At 37.9% G+C, this 19,396-nt stretch overlaps 1 protein-coding gene and 1 long non-coding RNA gene across 3 annotated transcripts in view; one reads left to right on the top strand and one right to left on the bottom strand.

Annotated features, from left to right (window-relative positions):
* The window catches only part of LOC105269916 (membralin), an 88,456-nt gene that overhangs the window by 18,927 nt on the left and 50,133 nt on the right, over positions 1–19,396 (bottom strand). For both annotated transcript variants that reach the window (XM_011310518.1, XM_011310519.1), the window contains 4 exons: positions 6,713–6,803; positions 6,540–6,597; positions 5,112–5,195; positions 4,044–4,176 (listed from right to left, as the gene is read on the bottom strand). In XM_011310518.1, coding sequence (XP_011308820.1) covers positions 4,044–4,176; positions 5,112–5,195; positions 6,540–6,597; positions 6,713–6,803 — 366 coding nt within the window. The remainder of the gene's footprint in view (positions 1–4,043; positions 4,177–5,111; positions 5,196–6,539; positions 6,598–6,712; positions 6,804–19,396) is intronic.
* LOC105269914 (uncharacterized) lies at positions 17,946–18,572 on the top strand. Its single transcript, XR_892490.1, has 3 exons — positions 17,946–18,104; positions 18,188–18,365; positions 18,447–18,572. It is a non-coding gene; the product is annotated as an uncharacterized lncRNA (long non-coding RNA).

The following is a 19,396-nucleotide window of genomic DNA, read 5'->3' as shown; positions in this document are numbered from 1 at the left end:
CCCGAGCTTCGTTAGTCAGGGGCCTCATCCACTTAACAAAACTACCTGCTCTAATTCGATATCTCTCTTTGCTTGAGCTCTAGTTCGACCGATACCGGCAGAGGGCCACCGTGCGATCGAGCGGGAATTTTGATTTTCCATCAGTTTGAATTATAAATATAATTTTTTTTATTCGAAATAGGCAGCAATATGAGGAAAAATTATTTTTTCGATGTTTTCATGATGAGGAATCTGCCTTGACAATTATTTTGTCTCCAGACGATATTTGCAGCAATGAAACAAATAAAATAAAATACTTGTCCATACCTGAGCTGGAGCGGTAACTGTACCCAATAATATGAAGCAAACAATTCGTGGATGAATAGTGGTGTAAGTCTTATACCACTATTTGTCCACGAATTATTTTACGATTTAATTATTATATTATGAGCAATAGTTGTAATAGACCTTGCTGAGGAAATGAATAAGAATAAAGAGATATAAAAATAAGAATTCTGAGAAGAAACTAGAAATGCACAGAACTGAGATAGCCCATAATAAATAACAAATATGCCCGAGATTTTCGACGAAACGGGTTCATTAGGAAATCTCAATTTTCAATTTTTTTTCAATTTGTTGATCAATAATGTCCAAGGATTCTCCTCCAAATCTGCTCATATCGAGGTAAAGTCTTTGAACTTGATTTTTTCTAATGACAGTTTTGAGATTTGAAACGCGTACCAATTGTTTATTGGATATTGTCATTGCTTAGCAACAAACGAGGAAATATTCGAAAAATATCCCAAGTAAAACCGTTTTACTTGTACCACGTGACTGAAAATGCCAGCATTTGATTGATTGAAATGGGGATGAAAAAAACCATCGTGAATATAATATAATATATAATAGAATCTTCCAAAAATAACCGTGGCAAATTTTTATTTTTCACATTTAGAGTGGCACTATTTGGTAGGAAAATAATAATTACCGAAAATCAATTCTTAAATATATTCTTGAGGGTTTTTCACTGTAAATTTTAATTTTTCAATTTTCTATTTAAAATTGGAAACTGAAAATTTGCGCCAATTCTGGCGGGTCAGCCATTTTTATGCGACTGGCACGCCACTCTACGTGGCTGGTTGCAATATCGTCACTGCTAGGACTTATTCGCTCACAACAGTTGGCTAATTGGGTACCCATTAGGATGAGAGGATTATCCCGACCTTAGTAATAGGCTGGCTCCCGACTACCTGAAGGTTGCCGGGCCCTGGCTTACACCCACGGCTTGGGGAACTCCCACTGGTGAAGCCCTGTCCGCGTTTATTGCCCCCTGCTTCGCCAGCTCGTCTGCCCTTTCGTTGCCGTGGATGTCCTTGTGACCTGGGACCCAGGCAAGGGTTACCTTGTTGCTGGTCGCCAGTTTTTCCAGGCTCTCCATGGTTTCCCAGACTAACTTAGAGTCAGTACTGGATTTGAGGAGAGCTTTTATAGCGACTTGACTGTCTGTCCATACAAAAATGTGTTTGTTAATTGTCATCCGGGACACCAGAAGTTCTGACCACTTTTTGATTGCCAGAACTTCCGCTTCGAATATGATGGTTATAGTCCCTAAGGACCACGTCCACAGGTAGTTTTTCTCCGGCCCGTACAGTCCTGCTCCAAAGCAGCCTCTGTATCCTGACCCATCTGTATGCCAATGCATGACATTGGTGCCTGTTTTCTTTACAGTTTCCCAGTTCTCCCTCTCAGGGATGTAGGTTTTAAAGGCCTTTCTGATTTGGTATTTCCTGATCATTCTATCTTGACTCATGTTCCAGGGATTTTTCTTGAGGATGTCAACCTTGGCGTCTGCCGCCCCGTTCACATCCATTCCCTCTGGCACAAGAGTCTATAAGCTGTTGATTCTGCCCTACTCACCACAAGATGATCGAGTGAAAGCAGGTCCAGGGCGTCTGTGGGTATGGTTCGCGTGGACCCGGTCGCTGCCCTCAGGAAATTTCCCTCTAGGCATTTGAGCCGGTTCCTTACCTCCATCCTCTTCAATCTGGGCCACCAGACTACAGCGACGTACTTCAGCGGCGGCAGCCGAACCATCTTGTACAGCCATAGACTGATCTTTAGGCTGAAGCCCCAGTCTCTGCCCCAGTTGAACACCCAGGTACCTCACTGAGATAGCATAGGCAATCTGCACCCGCTAAACTCAGCGGCTCCGGGTTTATAACTTTGGATTTCCCTTTGTTTCAGTTACTGAGCAGACATTTTAGGATCGGGTGCTATGTCGTTGTTGGAGCAAAACTGGATGTATTTCAGTGATATGGGTTTCAGGTCGGAACTTGCTTTCTCACAGAAGGTAAGGCTATACAACTCCGCTGTGAGACCAGCGCTGGTGTATCTGCATGTTAAGTTGTACCCATCTGAAAGAATCTCGACAACGTTAACCCGGTACCGGGAGATGGATGGAGAAGTTAGGAAGGTGATGATGAATCCTACGGTAAAACCAGAACGATTTCCACAGCCAATACGTACATCCCTGAGGACTCGGATGGGCTAGGGCCGCAGGCCTTATAGGAGATTGTAGAAACTGCACTATGTGCAAAGGAATGTGTATTGGTAGGTATACCCGAAGTTGCTAGAGCCACTGGGCAAGGCGAAATAACTGAAAAGGGGTGGTAAAACCCACTTCCCGACTTGCAGAGCGTGCTAGAGAAGTATAAACTAGATATACCGGAGATGGTAACGCAACCTAGAGCATCAGTGTCTGGAGTAGTAGAAGTGGTGGTGCGAGTGATGAGGGAGCAGATGACGTACAGGTTACTTCATTGGGGACAGAGTCTCTGCCACTTGACGAGTGTATAAGAATACCGAGAGATAATGTCCATGTCTACTTTAAAGTCGAAGAGCACTGAACACTGAATAGTGAGGAATCTACACGCGGCACAAGAAGAGAAGGTGATCAGCTTGGGGACCATCCTCGAATGCCGAAGTATTTAGCCCCGGGACTGAGACCATGCCTCATTTAGCTGTATTTCACCAGAGTACATGAAAAGGCCTGACTTTTACGTGTACTGGATATCGAGAATAGTATTGGAGGCAACAGGGATATGGGAGTGGCACGCTTCAGGCTGGGTATGCAGTCAGAGGAGACGTGGACGTGGGGTGACATTGAAATCTAGACGGGTTGAACGTGCTCACAGACACTCCCTTGTTTCACAACAAACTCGACATTATCATCAGAATAACTAATCAGAAGGGGGTAACCAATTATAGAAATGATTGTGCCGGATCTTCAAAACCTGACAGTGCAGGAGAAAAGTAAGAGGTCTCGATACGAGACGAACTCGGAAATTCACGTGACCTTTAAAAACTATGAAGGATGGGAAAGTGCGAGGTTATGCTTGGGGAACTAATAATTGGATGTTTTGGGGAGATTATTAAAATGTCTGATCATCAAAACATGAGGGGATTGTTGAAGGTTGTCAGGGTAAACGGAAGAAGGTTCGGGAGATGTATGGGCAGGTGTTCGGTGAGCGCTGCGCTGGTGAGGTCGAACCTGATCATCAGGAGAGCGTTGGCGGCATATTCCGGGAGGGATTGCTGACGAATTACTGCTATACTACTACTACAAACGACTACTATTCGAAAGCACAAAGTACTGTTTGAAGAGTATGAGAGTTACAATTCCAGTCAACGGCTACGGTTATAGCCATACTCGTATTTTTTTCCAAATGTACATAATAATATATTTTGCAACAAGAGCGGCAAGGTGATTCTTAACGTATGAAGGTTTATAGCACGAGTTGAAGGCGAATGGTATAATCCGACATGTCAAAAAGAACTTTCTGCATGAGGTGCACTTCGCTTCGCTTCGTGTGCCTAAAAAGTAACTTTCTCGCACATCGTACAGAAAAATAGGTTCTTCCAAATGTATCGCAGAAAATGTTATGATACTGGTGAAAAAACAGTTGCGCGCAACGTGTCAAAAATGAAGATCGAAATTATTTTAGTTAGCCTCAATAGATTTTTGTGAGGAACTTTCAGTCTCCCTACCAAATTTTCCTACTCACCTCAACCAGTGCCTCTTTGTAATCGGAGTATGGCAGCAAATTACATCATACTGATCCGCGATCCAAACTATTAAAATAATGTAAAAAGCAGTTGTTGTATCATTGAAGAATTCCGACATTATGGTTTCCATGCCTGAAACACGAAATAAATACTCTTTTCATATTCAACATAAGTATAATACTAACGAGGTGCAATAATATCATTGTTAATGTATTATGAAGAGGAGACTACGATAAGTTTTAAATTTCACGAAGCATTGGCGGCCGAAAAGTAGGGTGCCTTTATATTTTTAAAATATTATTGTCATGATATACCCTCTCAGCGGCGGCAGTAGCTACGCGGGTAGTGTGTAACTCCGGCGGTCATCCAGGCTAAGCAACGCTCAGTTGGGCTAGTACTTGGATGGGTGTCCGTTTAATCACACCTCTCGGCGTGTCGACTGCCGGCGTTAAGGACGGGTGTAGAAAGCTGCTGTGTTCACCGGGTCAGTGTGACTGATGAACACAGCAGAATCCCTGCATGACCCGCCGATTGCATTACTGAGGTTTTCCATGGTTTCCCTCAGTACAAGCAAAATGGGTGCAGTAAGGAAAGTCGGCCCATGACACCGCAAAAATAATGAGAGGATAGTAGGAGAGGCTAAAGGCTAAGACAAAGGGGTCCCTATCAAATCATGAAAAATACTATGGTAATAGGAAAAGGAAAATTTAAATAAAAAAAAGTATGTATACAGGGTGTAACATAATAAGTGTAATACCTCCCAACCACGAGTTCAGAGACTCGTGGTTGCAGAGACTTCAAAAAAAAATTTACTCCACCAATTTTAAATAATTAAAAATTAACGAGGCCCAATCAGAAGGCTGAGTTATGGCGCGTAAGTGTGAGTGGTAGAAGATTTTAATGTTTCGTAAAAATATTAGAAACTTAACCACAAAATGAACTGAATCCATATATGTGTTAAACTTCTAACGTTTTCATGCGTAAGTTTTCCCAGTGTTCTCTAGGTTTCAGCACTCGTAAAATACTTCCCCCAAGATTTCTTAGAGTTTTCTGAATCATATACTTACCAACCAGCGCTAGTATAACTACTAGCAATGATGCTGCTGGAAAGGATGCTGTTACGTTGAATTCTAACATTTGGAATAAGTCGACTGAAAAAAATAACAAATACAAAATTAACGACAGACACAATATACAACAGACATCCTGAAATAACGGAATAAAATCTCTTATTCATTTTTTTATTGATAACATTTAAGGCCCGGGTGGAGAGATTTTTGACCTGCATGTCCCTAGAGAATTTCCCAGTATATGAGCCACTATTACAAAATTTCTTTTCTCTCGTATACCCTTTCGGGTCTTTACGGTTAGTTGGTTCCCTTCCCACCCCCCCAACCCCCTGTACCGCATTTGCTTGAAGGGAGGGAAAAACCTCATCTGAGGGAAAAAACCTGCCCAGGTACAGTCGTCCTTTTGACAGGACTACCGCTCGGCAGTGGAACCGTGAGATCAGAGCGCTATAAATTTTTGACCGCCGGTGCCCGGGATCGAACCCGGATCTCTGGCATGCTAGTCTAGCACTCTAACCGCACGGCCACTACCGTCGGTCTATGAGCCACTATTACATTTTACGGCATTTCTAATTCTGAACGTATTATTGGATGAAAAAAATTATTTTTTTGTAATAAATTGATTATAATTATCAATTAACGGTTAAGAGTTTTAATACTTGACTTCATGCCTCAATTTTCAAAGTCTCATGTGAAAATCATAAATTTGAAAATGAAAACCCAAGTCGGTAAATGTGTTGAATACCAACCTTAGATCTAATTTAATTGATACCTGGACTAATCATAAACCAATAACGTAACTAAAGGGGATAACGGATAGCGAACCAAAGAGTCTATTTCCATTAGGTGAAGGTGGACACCAAATCATACCTGATGTTTGGAGGGTTCATACTAGCTGTGTCCCCATCGTGACCCCTAAGTAAGATCGAAAGCTGATATGATTTCGATAAGAAAAATCATATTCTACGTTTTAGAATTTATTGCAAATAACTTTAATGTATAAATTTTATTGTAATTGTAGAAGGGAAAAGGGGACGAGTAGTCTCATACACTTACACAAGCACACAACATACAAGACGAGTGACTTGGAGTAAATAAATTCAAAAAGGTCAAATCTAGTTGGCATCTGGTATAGGAAACATTTTCAATAAAGTTTTCCGAGCGTCGATTCTGATTAATACTAAAACTAGATAAGGAAAGGGAAGCCTGGAAGCGAAAGGAAAAAGTTCATTCATCAACATTATTATTGTTTTGGATGAAAGAAAGGCGGACAGGACCAATTTGTTGATATGTGTTAGTGCAGTGCTCTGTATGTTCTTACGCCAAACGCTAGTCCGTTCTCACAGAAGTCAGAAATGTAGTTTTAGTTCGGCATGTAGGTCATGGGGATCATGAACCAACTGGGCGTGAGAATCTAATACTTACCGATGAATACGAAGATCTGGTGATGTGAGTAACGCAGTAACATTGAGATAGAGACCGTCTGCAAATTGATAATAGAAATCACGATTAACTAAGTAATAATTCTGATGTGAGATGACAATTTAAAACAAAACTGAGCAATATAATGAAATGATAAACCCAAATATTTCACTTACAAATACGAGCATAATGAAGAAAGCGGCAACATATGAAGTTCTGGCCATCCACATACTCACAAAACGATAGTGCTCACCAGTGACAACATTTCTAGAACCACACAAGAAGGAAGAGATAATAAGTTAATAATATATGATTAATTGTCACAATATATGTGCGAATGGATTCAACCATGAAATTTATCAATTGATTCTTGCTCCGGTTATTATTAGGAACTATAAATTTGACTCGCAACAAAGTACAAATCTTCTTCTTGTTATCCAAGTCGGGGGATTTGGTTGAACAACTTCGAATGTTATTTGCATTGGTGGTCTCGATAAAGCACGCATTTGGAGGCAAAAAAATCGTAAATAATTGAAGAATGAGATTGATTCCTAGCGAATCAACTGAATTGTTTCAATAAGATTCTCTCCAATATTTGATATTCTTTGATACGCAGCTGAAGTGGACAAAAAGCATGAATTAAAGCAAACGTACCAGAGTACATATTAATTTTTTTTTATTACCATTGCATGTAAGAGCAAGAAGAGGGCAAAAGATAGTTGCACGTTCCTAACATCATTATTAATAGAAAATATGTCGCAATTTTACGAGTGAGACTGTCTTTCATACTTCTCAATCAATCACATATTGAAGGAATTCTTGTATGATAATTGTTTAAAATGTAATTATTTAAAGAACTCATTTCCGTATAACTGACAACTTTTCAATAACTTGACATAAAACTGAAACTAGCCGTCATCCGCTCAGCTACAAATTTTTGTTTTTTGCTGGGGACTGTCCACGATGGCAGGCGGTTGGATTTCAGGGTATCCATAAGGAAACAGAACAAATGAATTAGGTAGGGACTGAAAATTTTCAATTTCACCTGTGCCCTAGGGACCACTGCATGTACTTGAAGTCCACGATGGCAGGGACCACTGCATGTACTTGACTGTCCACGATGGCAGGCGGTTGGATTTCAGGGTATCCATAAGGAAACAGAACAAATGAATTAGGTAGGGACTGAAAATTTTCAATTTCACCTGTGCCCTAGGGACCACTGCATGTACTTGAAGGGGTGAAAATTCAAGAAATAATTTCCTGATGGATGGCAGTAGGGTGCATAGCAAACATATGGGTATGATTTGCTAATAAATATCCGAAAAAAATGGAAAATTAATATTTCCGATAGACCAAATTGAAACATTTGCATTGCAAAAGGATATTCAAGGTTCGAGGAATATCAGGAAAAAAAGAACCTCATTAAAAACCATTTCCTACAGGGCTGTCTGTGAGCGAGAAGGGGAATATCTGTTAAATTTTGTCGAAAAAATTATTTAAAAAATGAGAATAAATGATAATAAATGATAATAAATGAGAATAAATGATAATTAAGGACGAGATCGCAAATTTTGTTATATGGAAGGCAGCTTGGAAGTTCAAGGAATGTCAAGAAATAAAGAAATTCATTAAATTATTATGTCTGTACTGAGCTTTTATTGCAGCAACGTCGCTGAGAACCACCCTTCATTAATGCTTTTAGCGTAGCACAATATTCTAACGTGGTGGCAAAATCACATGGTGGTTCTCTGACAATTTTTAATCCGATTTTGTCTTTCTCGGAAGGAATCGGGTTCGTATCAGACATGGCAAACCACAGCATGTCTTGATTTTTGAGAGCCCTACGTTTTCTGAAATCGTAATTCCACAATATTTGAGCAATTCCGCGTCTGATATAAACCATATCTTCGTCTGAAAACTTGTATGTAAGTCTATAATGTAAGCCCATGTTAAAATGTGGGCATCACAATTGTTGGAATGCCACCTTTGCCTTGGTACATCTTGGGTATGATGCACTTTGCAATCCGACCAGTTTATAGTTTTATGTTTTGCGTACGTTCTTTCTATGAATAAATCAAGTGAAAAAAAACATAACTGACGATCGAGTCGAAGTTCGGTGCAGTCTAAAAATATCAAGACTCGGTAATTACCATGTAATCAGTCCTAGCGAGATTGTCAAAGCCAGACTCACCCAGGACTGCTTACAGGGCTTAAAAATAGACAAGGTTTAACGCTGGGCGAATCTTCTCAATGCCAGCCTCGATGTGATAGTATTGGCCCAATGCTGAACACAAACTTCGGCCAACACGCTTTTTTACACGCTTTCGATTCTCGGCGGATCCTTTATTTAGATCATGATGATTCAATGCGAGGAAGAATTTACGATTAGCTATTGTACTAATAATATCGTAATCCGGAATATAACATATTTTCACGTATTATACTTGCTAGTTACTATACATTCAAAGTGACTAATATAAGTACACATAAGTATATAGTCTAGCAGTACCGACGGTAGTGGCCGTGCGGTTAGAGTGCTAGACTAGCATGCCAAGGATCCGGGTTCGATCCCGGGCACCGGCGGTCAAAAATTTATAGCGCTCTGATCTCACGGTTTCACTGCCGAGCGGTAGTCCTGTCAAAAGGACGACTGTACCAGGGCAGGTTTTTCCCTCAGATGAGGTTTTCCCTCCCTTCAGCAAATGCGGTACAGGGGTTTGGGGGGTGGGAAGGGAACAAATCGTAAAAACCCGAAAGGGTATACGAGTGAGAGAAAAAAAAAAATTTTTTATATAGTCTAGCAGTTGTATAGTTTTGGAGCCTCCTTACAAAGATAAATAATACCCTTAACCTCAATCCATAGACATCAGTACGGTTAAAAGAATAAATCAGTCTACCATGGATATTAAGTTGCGTAAAGATGCGTCTTTTCGGCAAAAAAAGTCACGACAATTACAAAAAATCAATCGGTCGGACAATTGTGATGAAACCGAGGTAACCAGCAACTGTGAAAATATTCATGGTGCTCATTTTGTGGAGAGGGTTCAAATTGATGGACCTAGTCGAATACTACCTGACGATAAATTCGATCAAAGTGAGTGTGGTAATATTTATGGAGGTGATTTTTCTGCGAATGGTGAACGAGATGCTATGCCCAATGAATCTATAGATGAAGATCAATTATATCCTATTAATGATTTATCCATCTCCTTTAATGGTGAGGATGAATCTCCAAATCGATGTGACAATCCTCAGAGTCCTCAGTTGGTTGGTAGTGAAATGAATTCGTTTTTTGAAGATGGAATGAGGACAAAGTTGAAAAAGTGGGTAATTGATCATATGGGGAATATGGATTTATGTGTAGTACCTGCACTGCTGAAGATCCTCTGAAGTGAAGGCTACGTCAACTTACCAGTGACCGTAAACACACTACTTGGATTGAAAGAAACTATTTGAACTCAACCTATCATGACCAAGAATGATTCCATTGGCCAGTACGTGTATTTAGGGATTGGAAATGCTTTAGAAAAACGTATCAATATTGATATTTATAAAGATAATAAAATATGTGTTTTTATTCATATTGGCTCCGTATGTGGATTCTACTGGACAGTTGTGGCCAATTTTAGTGAAAATTAACCACGAAAATTATATATGTAAACCCTTTACAGTAGCGTTATATTATGGAGATTCGAAGCCAAAATCTGTCGAAGATTTTTTACGAGATTTCGTTACCGAATCAAAAAAATTAGTCAAAAATGGTATTCTTTTACATGGGAAACAATATTCATTCAAAATTGAAGGTCTTATCGCAGATTGTCCAGCACGTGCCTTTCTCAAATGCATTAAAGGACCAACAGGTTTCTTTGCATGCGAACGATGTACTGTCCCTGGAGTAGCAATCAACAGAAAACGTGTATTGTAGCAGCTCGAATATTGCGCAGCCAGGAATTAGCTTTGACACACGTGGACTATGCGGAAATGTTATTCAGAAAATTTTTTACTACTATGCCCACTTTTTACGGACCTGATTCACAAATAATGCAATTCCATAGTCTCATCCATTTGGGAGATGATGTGAGATATTTTCAAAAACCAGTGAGTGAATACAGTGCTTTTTGAGGAGAAAATTACATTGGTAAATTTAGAAACTTAATTACAGGACATGCCAGACCGCTTGCGCAAATAGTGAAAAAAATCTATGCTCAGGACCCATCAGAAAAAATCAAAATTACTAAAAAAAACTCAATTTCGGTGATTGTGTATTAGATAAATTTCAAACATGCAGCATTGAAGGTAAAGAAATGGCGTGTATTCAATCTATTAAATACAATGAAATGACAGTGTGCTGTAAGGCTCCCAACAATATTGTGCAGCTTCACGATGAGAAAGTGTTTCGGATTAAACGAGTCATGGTACCCAAATTAATTGAAAACAATATAAAAAAAACCAGAAGATATTCATCTTGAAGGTCATTGTGCTAAAAATCAGTCAAGTTTTTTTTCTGTTCCATGTCCATCTAAAGATCTCAGTACTGTACTCGTTCACAGCTTTCATGAGAATCGACAATATTTTTCTTTGAATCACGTCAAAAGTAAGTGCGTATTTTTGAAAATTGAAAAACAATATTATGCTTTACCACCTTTACACTGTTCATTTATAAATGGATAAAATTCCAGTTTAGAAACTTTCTCGTTTTTATTATTTCTATTATAAAAAAGTGAGTGTTTTTTATGATGGGACAGGAAGGAGAAGCAAAGTAAGCAAGTGCAGGAATGGAAAACGTAAGTGGAGATATTAGAAAGAGGGGAAAAGACAAAAGACAAAGATGCATTCGTTTAATTATTAAAAATGTATCTACGCATACTGCGCGTGGAAAATGGATATACTTATTGCGTCATGCGTGTCATCTCCACGAACAAAAATGATGTGCTTCTACTCAAGATGGCGACTCTGGTTGCGTCATACCTGTAGTGTCTAAGTCTTTTTGTTCGGGTAGAAAGCTATTTTTTACACGAACAGTAGGAAGGAGAATTGTCTATGCAAATAATTGATTAACACAAACACTGATATGAAAATGAAACTATATTATTCTCAACACAGAGATGTACAACATTGATGGATGAGAACTCGCAAGTAGGAAAAGGTTGATGTGTTCACAATGAACTCGTTTTCGCAACTATCTGTTTGGAAAGTAAGGAAATGTGAAAGGGAAATTCTGCAAGGGCGGGGAATGAATGAAAGGAGACGTGATTAGTTACTTGCGAATTGGGAAGGCAATTTGATTGTAGGAATTTTCACGGAGGAAAATAAAAATAGGAGGAACTTAGAATATGGAGCATGAGGCCCAAAGGGTCCGAGGGTCAGGAAACGCGATGCTAGGTAAGGGGAATTATTTAGTTTTTGTGAGGGATCATAAATGGCAGACTGAGGAAAGTTGCGGTGAGGATTGGCCCAGCCATTAAAGCATCCAGACATAAAGAACATGAAAGTGAAAAGTGGTAAAATCTATACATTTGATCACCAAATGTGAACCATAAACGCAAAACTTTAATTTACCGTCTTCACCTTTATGGCTGGACTGATAAAGGTGTTGGGGGAAAATGTATGAATTTTAGAAAACGAGAAGACAGAGAATTTTTTATGGGGGAAAGACCCAAAGGGCAATTCCCAAAGGCTGTAAGATTCGCCTGTTTGCACGCTCCACACATTCCGCGTCGGAACACTTTTCAACCACCTTTTCTATTATTTGATTGACTGATTTAAAGTGCAAGGAAATCTTTATTATTATCAAATAGTTATTTTAATTCATGCGATTCTCAAAGAATATTGTGAGGATCCTCTCACAAGAATACGATTTAAAATTTTCTTATCAAGTTTTACGTGACGAAATATGTTATAAGAAGGGAGGAAATGAAAATTTATTTAAAGCCGGGAGAGTTGAAGAGAGCAAGGACGCGCATGCGCGCGGCTGAATTATTTGAAAATACTACCCAGGTGAAGAAAATCATGACTGACGATGGGTCCAGTCTAAGTACATCCAGGCTCGAATGTTACTATGGAACCAATCTTGGCTCAGTAGTCAAAAATTTGTTTGCCCAATACTTTTTACTCAGCCTCAAATCAATGCTCGATTTAGTCGTGGGCGAACAATGATAATGCCAGGCTGGTTGAAATGGCATTGGGCCAATGCTCGCCCCAATAAATAAATACATACTTAGGCCAAGTCTGATTTAAACCTTGTTTTTATTTGATTTGAATTTTAGTTGATATGAATTATGGAATATATTCGAAAACTTAAAAAATCAAATTAGGTTATGACAGTATAATAATTTGATTGAGCATCGATAAAACAGAGATAAATCGCTGGGCTGTTTATGAGTGTTACCGAAAATAGAAATAGAATGAGCATATTAGAGTAGTATATACCATGACTCTTTTTTCAAAATTACATGGGTGAAGTGGCTTAACCTCAAATCTGCATACACCAACGCGTTTTACTAATAATTTTAATTTGCAATGCATGTAAATTTACGTAAAAATGCGTCTTTTCGCAAAAAGAAATCACGGAAATTACAAAAAGTTAATGAACCGACGGTAGTGGCCGTGCGGTTAGAGTGCTGGACTAGCATGCCAAGGATCCGGGTTCGATCACGGGCACCAGCGGTCAAAAATATATAGCGCTCTGATCTCACGGTTTCACTGCCGAGCGGTAGTCCTGTCAAAAGGACGACTGTACTAGGGCAGGTTTTTCCCTCAGATGAGGTTTTCCCTCCCTTTCAGCAAATGCGGTACAGGAGGTTGGGGGGTGGGAAGGGAACAAATCGTAAAAACCCGAAAGGGTATACGAGTGAAAGAAAATTTTTTTACAAAAAGTTAATGACTCTTGTGAATTAGTTGAGGTAACGACTGATTGTGGGGGTACGCGTGATGGTATTGTTGCAGAACATATTCTCACGAATGAACCCGATACGGTTCTAACACAGAATGAAGTTTTTGAAAGTGACAGTGAAAGTGCCAATGAAAATAATTCCGTTGGAGATAATAAACAAAGCATTACTTTAAATCAATCTGCCGATGAAGATAAGTTAAACTCTTTTGATAGTGAGTCCTGTTCTTCTGACATAAGTAGCTCTATTTCACATCGATCTAATCATGGAAGCCCTCAACCTGATGCCATTCAAGCTAATAAGTTTTTGGAAGATGGAATGAGGACGAAAATTAAAAATTGGGTTATCGATCATATTGCAAACATGGATTTGTGCGTAGTACCAGCACTACTAAAGATTCTTCGAAGTGAAGGACACACAAATTTACCATTGACTGCAAATACACTACTTGGATTGAAGCACTCCATCCGGGGTGAAGTGCTTACAACAAAGAATGATTCCATCGGTCAGTACCTGTATCTACGGATAAAAAATGGTTTAGAGAAACGCATCAATACTGATATCTACAAAGAAAATGAAATATGTGTCTTCATTCATATTGATGGAATGACTCCTTACGTAAACTCGAATGGACAGTTGTGGCCGATTTTAATGAATGTGTATCATGCGGCTTATACATGTCAGCCCTTTGTAGTAACTTTATACTACGGAGATTCGAAACCAAAGTCTATAACAGATTTCATGCGTGACTTTGTTACAGAATCCAGAGAATTAATGAATAATGGTGTAATCATAAATGGGAAAAATTATTCATTCAAAATTGAAGGGCTAATTGCTGATGGTCCAGCACGTGCTTACATCAAATGCATTACAGGACCCACAGGTTTCTATGCATGCGAGCGATGCACAGTTCCTGGAGTAACTATCAACAGAAGACGTGTATACCCAGAAATAAATTATCGGGAGCGTACTCAGGCAACTTTTATTTCTGGTGAAAAGGAGCATCAACATAGTGATTGTAAATCGCCTTTGCTGGAAATATCAGGGTTTGACCCTATACGAGATGTGCCCTTAGAAGTAATGCATTTGTTCCTGAATATTGTGAAGAGATTACTTTCTCAATGGATCAATCGAGACAGCAAGTATCGAATATCATTGCAGAAAGTTAAAACTTTTCAAGACCTATTGAAAGCAGTATCTCCATATGTACCACAGGAATTTCAGCGGAAACAATTCAACATTGATCAGCACTCACGTTGGAAGGCAACTCAATGTTTTTTCTTTTTATTGTACATTGGTCCAATAGTTTTAAAATCGGTTCTACCAGAAAGCGAATATGTCCATTTTCTTCATTTACACGTAGCCGCTCGAATATTATGCAGTCGTGAATTGGCTGTGATACATGTAGACTATGCAGATATGTTACTTAGAAAATTTTTCACCACTATGCCTAGTTTTTATGGGTCTGAATCGCAAATCATGCAATTTCATAGTCTAATTCACTTAGCAGACGATGTGAGATATTTTAAAAAACCATTGAGTGAATATACAGCTTTCTGGGGAGAAAACTATATAGGTAAATTTAAAAGCTTGATTACAGGACATGCTAAACCTCTGGCTCAAATAGTAAAAAAAATATCTGCCCAGGATCAATCGGCGAAAATGAAGATAAATAAGAAATCAATTATCAGTAATTGTGTATTAGAGAATTTTCAAATGTGCACTGTGAGAGGTGAAAGAATGGTGTGCGTACGGTCAGTGAAATATAATGAAATGACACTGTGCTGTAAACCGCCTAATAATACTGTACAATTACACAATGGTAAAGTCTTTCAAATCAAACAAATCTTAGTGAAGGAAGTGATGGAAGGCGATATAAAAACAGCAGAAGATATTGAAATTCAAGGTCACTACGCGTTACGTCAATCAAGTTTTTTTTCCACTCCATGTTCTTCAATTGAAATTGGTACTGTACATGTTGAAGGCTTTGGTAGTGATTTGCATAATTTTTCTCTGAATTTAATAAAAAATAAGTGTGTTTTTCTGACAAGTCAAGGACACGATTATGCGTTACCACTTTTACATAGTTAAATTGAAATTAACGTTCATAATAAATCTTGATTTCGAATGTTTATTCTTAAAGAGTTTAAAAAGAATTTAATCCCATATCTCTGTGTGTATGTGTGGACGTGTGCGTCTGTGTGTGCCTGATATTTGGGTGCTAATGTAATCGCCAGAGGGGAGGAACGAAGGCGGGAGTGGGGGTACTGGCCGCTGAAAAGCAAAAGCGGAGGGGAACAGGCAGTAGTCATTTATGCTCAAACTTCCAACATATCAAGAATAGCTTCGTTGCGTTTGGTAATTTACAACAAGAAAAAAGAGTATTTTAAAAGAATAATAATTGCATCAATTATTGTGGGTAGGTATGCTTATTATTTTGTTACAATACGGGGGTCCCAAAATCGCAGATCACGTGACGTGAATTTTTCAAAATGGCGGTTATTGTCTAGCGTCGTCATTGTCTTTTTTGTTCCAGCAAGTTGTCTAGAATTACGTGAAAAGAAGTGAAGCCCTAATCATATTCCACAGGAAGTAATAATATTCAATCTACAGTAATTCTATAATTCATCTCAAATTAATAATATGCCGTTAACATTTTCATTAAAAGTAGGAACATTAGTCTACATTTTTCTGCGATTATCTGATTATTTTAGGATAATTTTAATGTGGCTTTTACAAATCTCAATAATGAAGTTTACTAAATGTCCAGCTAAAATTATCGCGATCTTAGTATGCTCGTTACAAAAAATTACATATTTTTTACTCGCCATAAATAATTACCGTCCACGTGTTTAGATAACCTCAAATCATTCAGAAAAGAAAATGTCTTCTACTCTTACCAAGTACCTCATTGTACATTTTGACAAAGAGGATCTCAACGGTAAAAAGTCAGTGGAGTTAATCCCTTCAGAATGGATAAAATCGAATGACGGAGTGAAAAATTGTTACTTTCCTCCCAAAAAAGATTGGAAAAAACTGGGAAAGTGGGTTAGGACGTGCACACAACCACGCGATGACTGGAAAAAATACACAGATTTCCAAATTTTATGTAAAGCAGGTAATTATAATACTATTTTATATTAATCACGTAAAGTATCCTGGTAGTAATAATATCGTCTCTTCTGCTAATATTTAGAGAACTATAAGCAAGGATTACGCCGACTGGAACGTTCGTACGAACGAGCAAAAGATCTGGAGTCCGCAGAATCTGATGCTGATAAACGCAGTGAAATTTATTCCATGTCCAAGAAGGATGCTAGAGCTCTTCTACTAAAGACTCAATCCATACATGCTTTCAGCTCGATTGTAGAGGAAAATGACAGAGAGGAAGCTACTGGGGGTATGTTTTGATGCTTTGAGATTGAAATAGTTGAAATAGATTTGTTTTCATGACGTGTTGATTTTAAAGCCAAGTAAAAAATTCATTAAAAAATTCAACATGAAGGTACTTCTCGTTTATTTTTATTTTAGATCATTTATTTTTTCCTTTTTTCTTCGTCAAACTTTTTAATAGTTCGATTTAAAAAAGCACTATCAAAATAATTACTCCATGAGATCAATCCGGTGATGCTTGCAACGTGAGGAGAAAAACAAAAGAAACCATTGATTCAAGCCAAATACATCGAGACCAACAGCAAGAACATCTACTCTCTAGTGTTCGTCCTAATGTCACGAAAAATATCGTTGTTTCGTCTTCAGAATCAGGTGAATAATTTCTAGTTGATCAGCATAATTAATATTTTTACATTTTTTTACATTTAAAATTGCAACATAATGCTTTCCACTGTTTAGATAGTGACAGTACTGCAGAAATGAACAATAATTGGAGAAAAACAAAAATAATGAAAAAAGATGTAAAAGCAAATTATGCTCGAGAAAAACTTTCAATCTATCGGAAGAAAAATCGTGCGATTTCGGACAGCAATCATACTAATTATGATACAAATTCGGATAATTCGGAAGCAGAAAACAGGAAACGTTACTGCGACCAGAAGAAGATAACAGGTACATGCCTCTTTTTAACATTGGTCCCAAATAATGCAATTACTTTGAAAAAAATATTAATTTCCACAAATCACAAATTTGACCTTATTATTGGAAAACCATCATTTGGATTGCTCTCTAGAAAAACCGAAAGAGACTGATTTGGTTAAGCTATGCACTGTTATTGCAGAAATTGAATCTTCACTGAGTCAGCTAAATGTCACTTGTTGAGGTAATTTTTTTTATTTGTAACGATAATTTCGTATTTAAAAAATAGTAAGTATTTAAAAATTCGTAATAGAAAAGGAAGATATTAATGTTCTCGTTAATTTGCAGCATTAACTGAGTCTTTCGAAACAAAACTGGAATCTCTGGAAAAAAATATGCTGAAGAAAATTGAGAGTGCTAAGAGGAGCTTTCTCTATGATTATAATGCTTCTATGTCAAAACTTAATGAGTTCTTGGCCAACAAGAATCATGCCGACCCTTTGAACGATATTTCACCAAGAACTGTTTTGAGTGTGAAAATTCCTACAAATACGTTAGAGGACTTCTTAACTTTTGAAGACTCCCTGAATCCTGACCGTGAAAATATTGAGGGTGAAACGACCCCATTGAAAGAGAGAATGCATTGGTTAGTTACCATTAGTTAAATTCCTTTATTAATTAAATATAAATAATGGTTTCAACTCAATATATTTTTTTTTTATATTGCAGAAAACAATTTTTGGAGGTATTAGTCAAGAATGAAATGATTTTAAGCAATGCATCAGAAGAATGATCGCAGCTGTGATGACAAAACCTGTTCAACAAAAATATAGTGGAGCAGGAAGAAAAACTAAGACTAGTGCGAAGCTCCCATTCAATAAAACTACAGTCTATAGATGTATTCAAGGTAGTTTCACTTATTACTTATTTTTTATCCCATACTTATACGTCCTATAACTATTCATTAAATTGATTTCTTTCTTTACAGAGGTTTTGATGGCTATATCCCCACAACGACATGCAAATTCTTCAATACGTTAGCCAATTTCTATCTGGAGCAGGTGATTGGGATGGAGGGCGTGCTGCTCGCGACTAAAAAAATGCAACCGGCTTTTACGAAAGCAAATAATGCAAATTTGATGGTTAATGAGTTTGGAAGTTTGAAAAACAATACTATTCATTGTGATTTTGAGTGTATGAGGGAATTCTAATCTTTTGTTAAGATTATTTTCCATGTTAAGAAAAATGTTCGTTTTTTTATTAAAAGAAATATATGACGTAAAAATAAATAAATTACTTTTTTTCTTCAGATCAGTTTTAATATAAGACTCGGCCCTGTATACCAATTTTATTATAAACGAGGCTTGGTACTATATTCGTCAAAGATTGGTTCCAAACTAGACTCGACAATAGATTGAATCCTGTTTATGATTCCAAGTAAGCCTTGGTTCAACAGTTATTTACATCAGGGCCCGGCAACCTTCAGGTAGTCGGGAGCCAGCCTATTACAAGGGTCGGGATAATCCTCTCATCCTAATGTGTACCCAATTAGCCAACCATTGTGTGCGAGTAAGTCCCAGTGGTGACGATATTTTAGTCAGCCACGTAGAGTGGCGTGCGAGTCGAATAAAAATGGCGGACCCACCAGAATTTGCGCCACATTTCAGTTTAAAATTTTAAATATAAAATTGAAAAAGTAAAATTTGCATAGGAAAACCTTGGAGAATTTATTTCCGAAATGGTAGTCGACAATTATTATTGTTCTTTCAAATAGTAATATTGGAACTCTAAATTTGAAAAATGAAAAGTTGCCATTGTCGACTATGGAATATATTCCTGGAAATTCCATTGCCGATTTTCATATTACATTTTGATTTTTGCTCATTTTGCCACGTCAAAATGAAAAATGAAATTTTTTATTCGTAGCATGAGAAAATC

The sequence above is a fragment of the Fopius arisanus genome, unplaced genomic scaffold (assembly GCF_000806365.1).
Source record: "Fopius arisanus strain USDA-PBARC FA_bdor unplaced genomic scaffold, ASM80636v1 scaffold00076, whole genome shotgun sequence".
NCBI classification, from domain to species: Eukaryota; Metazoa; Arthropoda; class Insecta; order Hymenoptera; family Braconidae; genus Fopius; species Fopius arisanus.
Note: the sequence above shows the minus strand (reverse complement) of the source record. Positions and strands in the feature narration are given on the sequence as shown.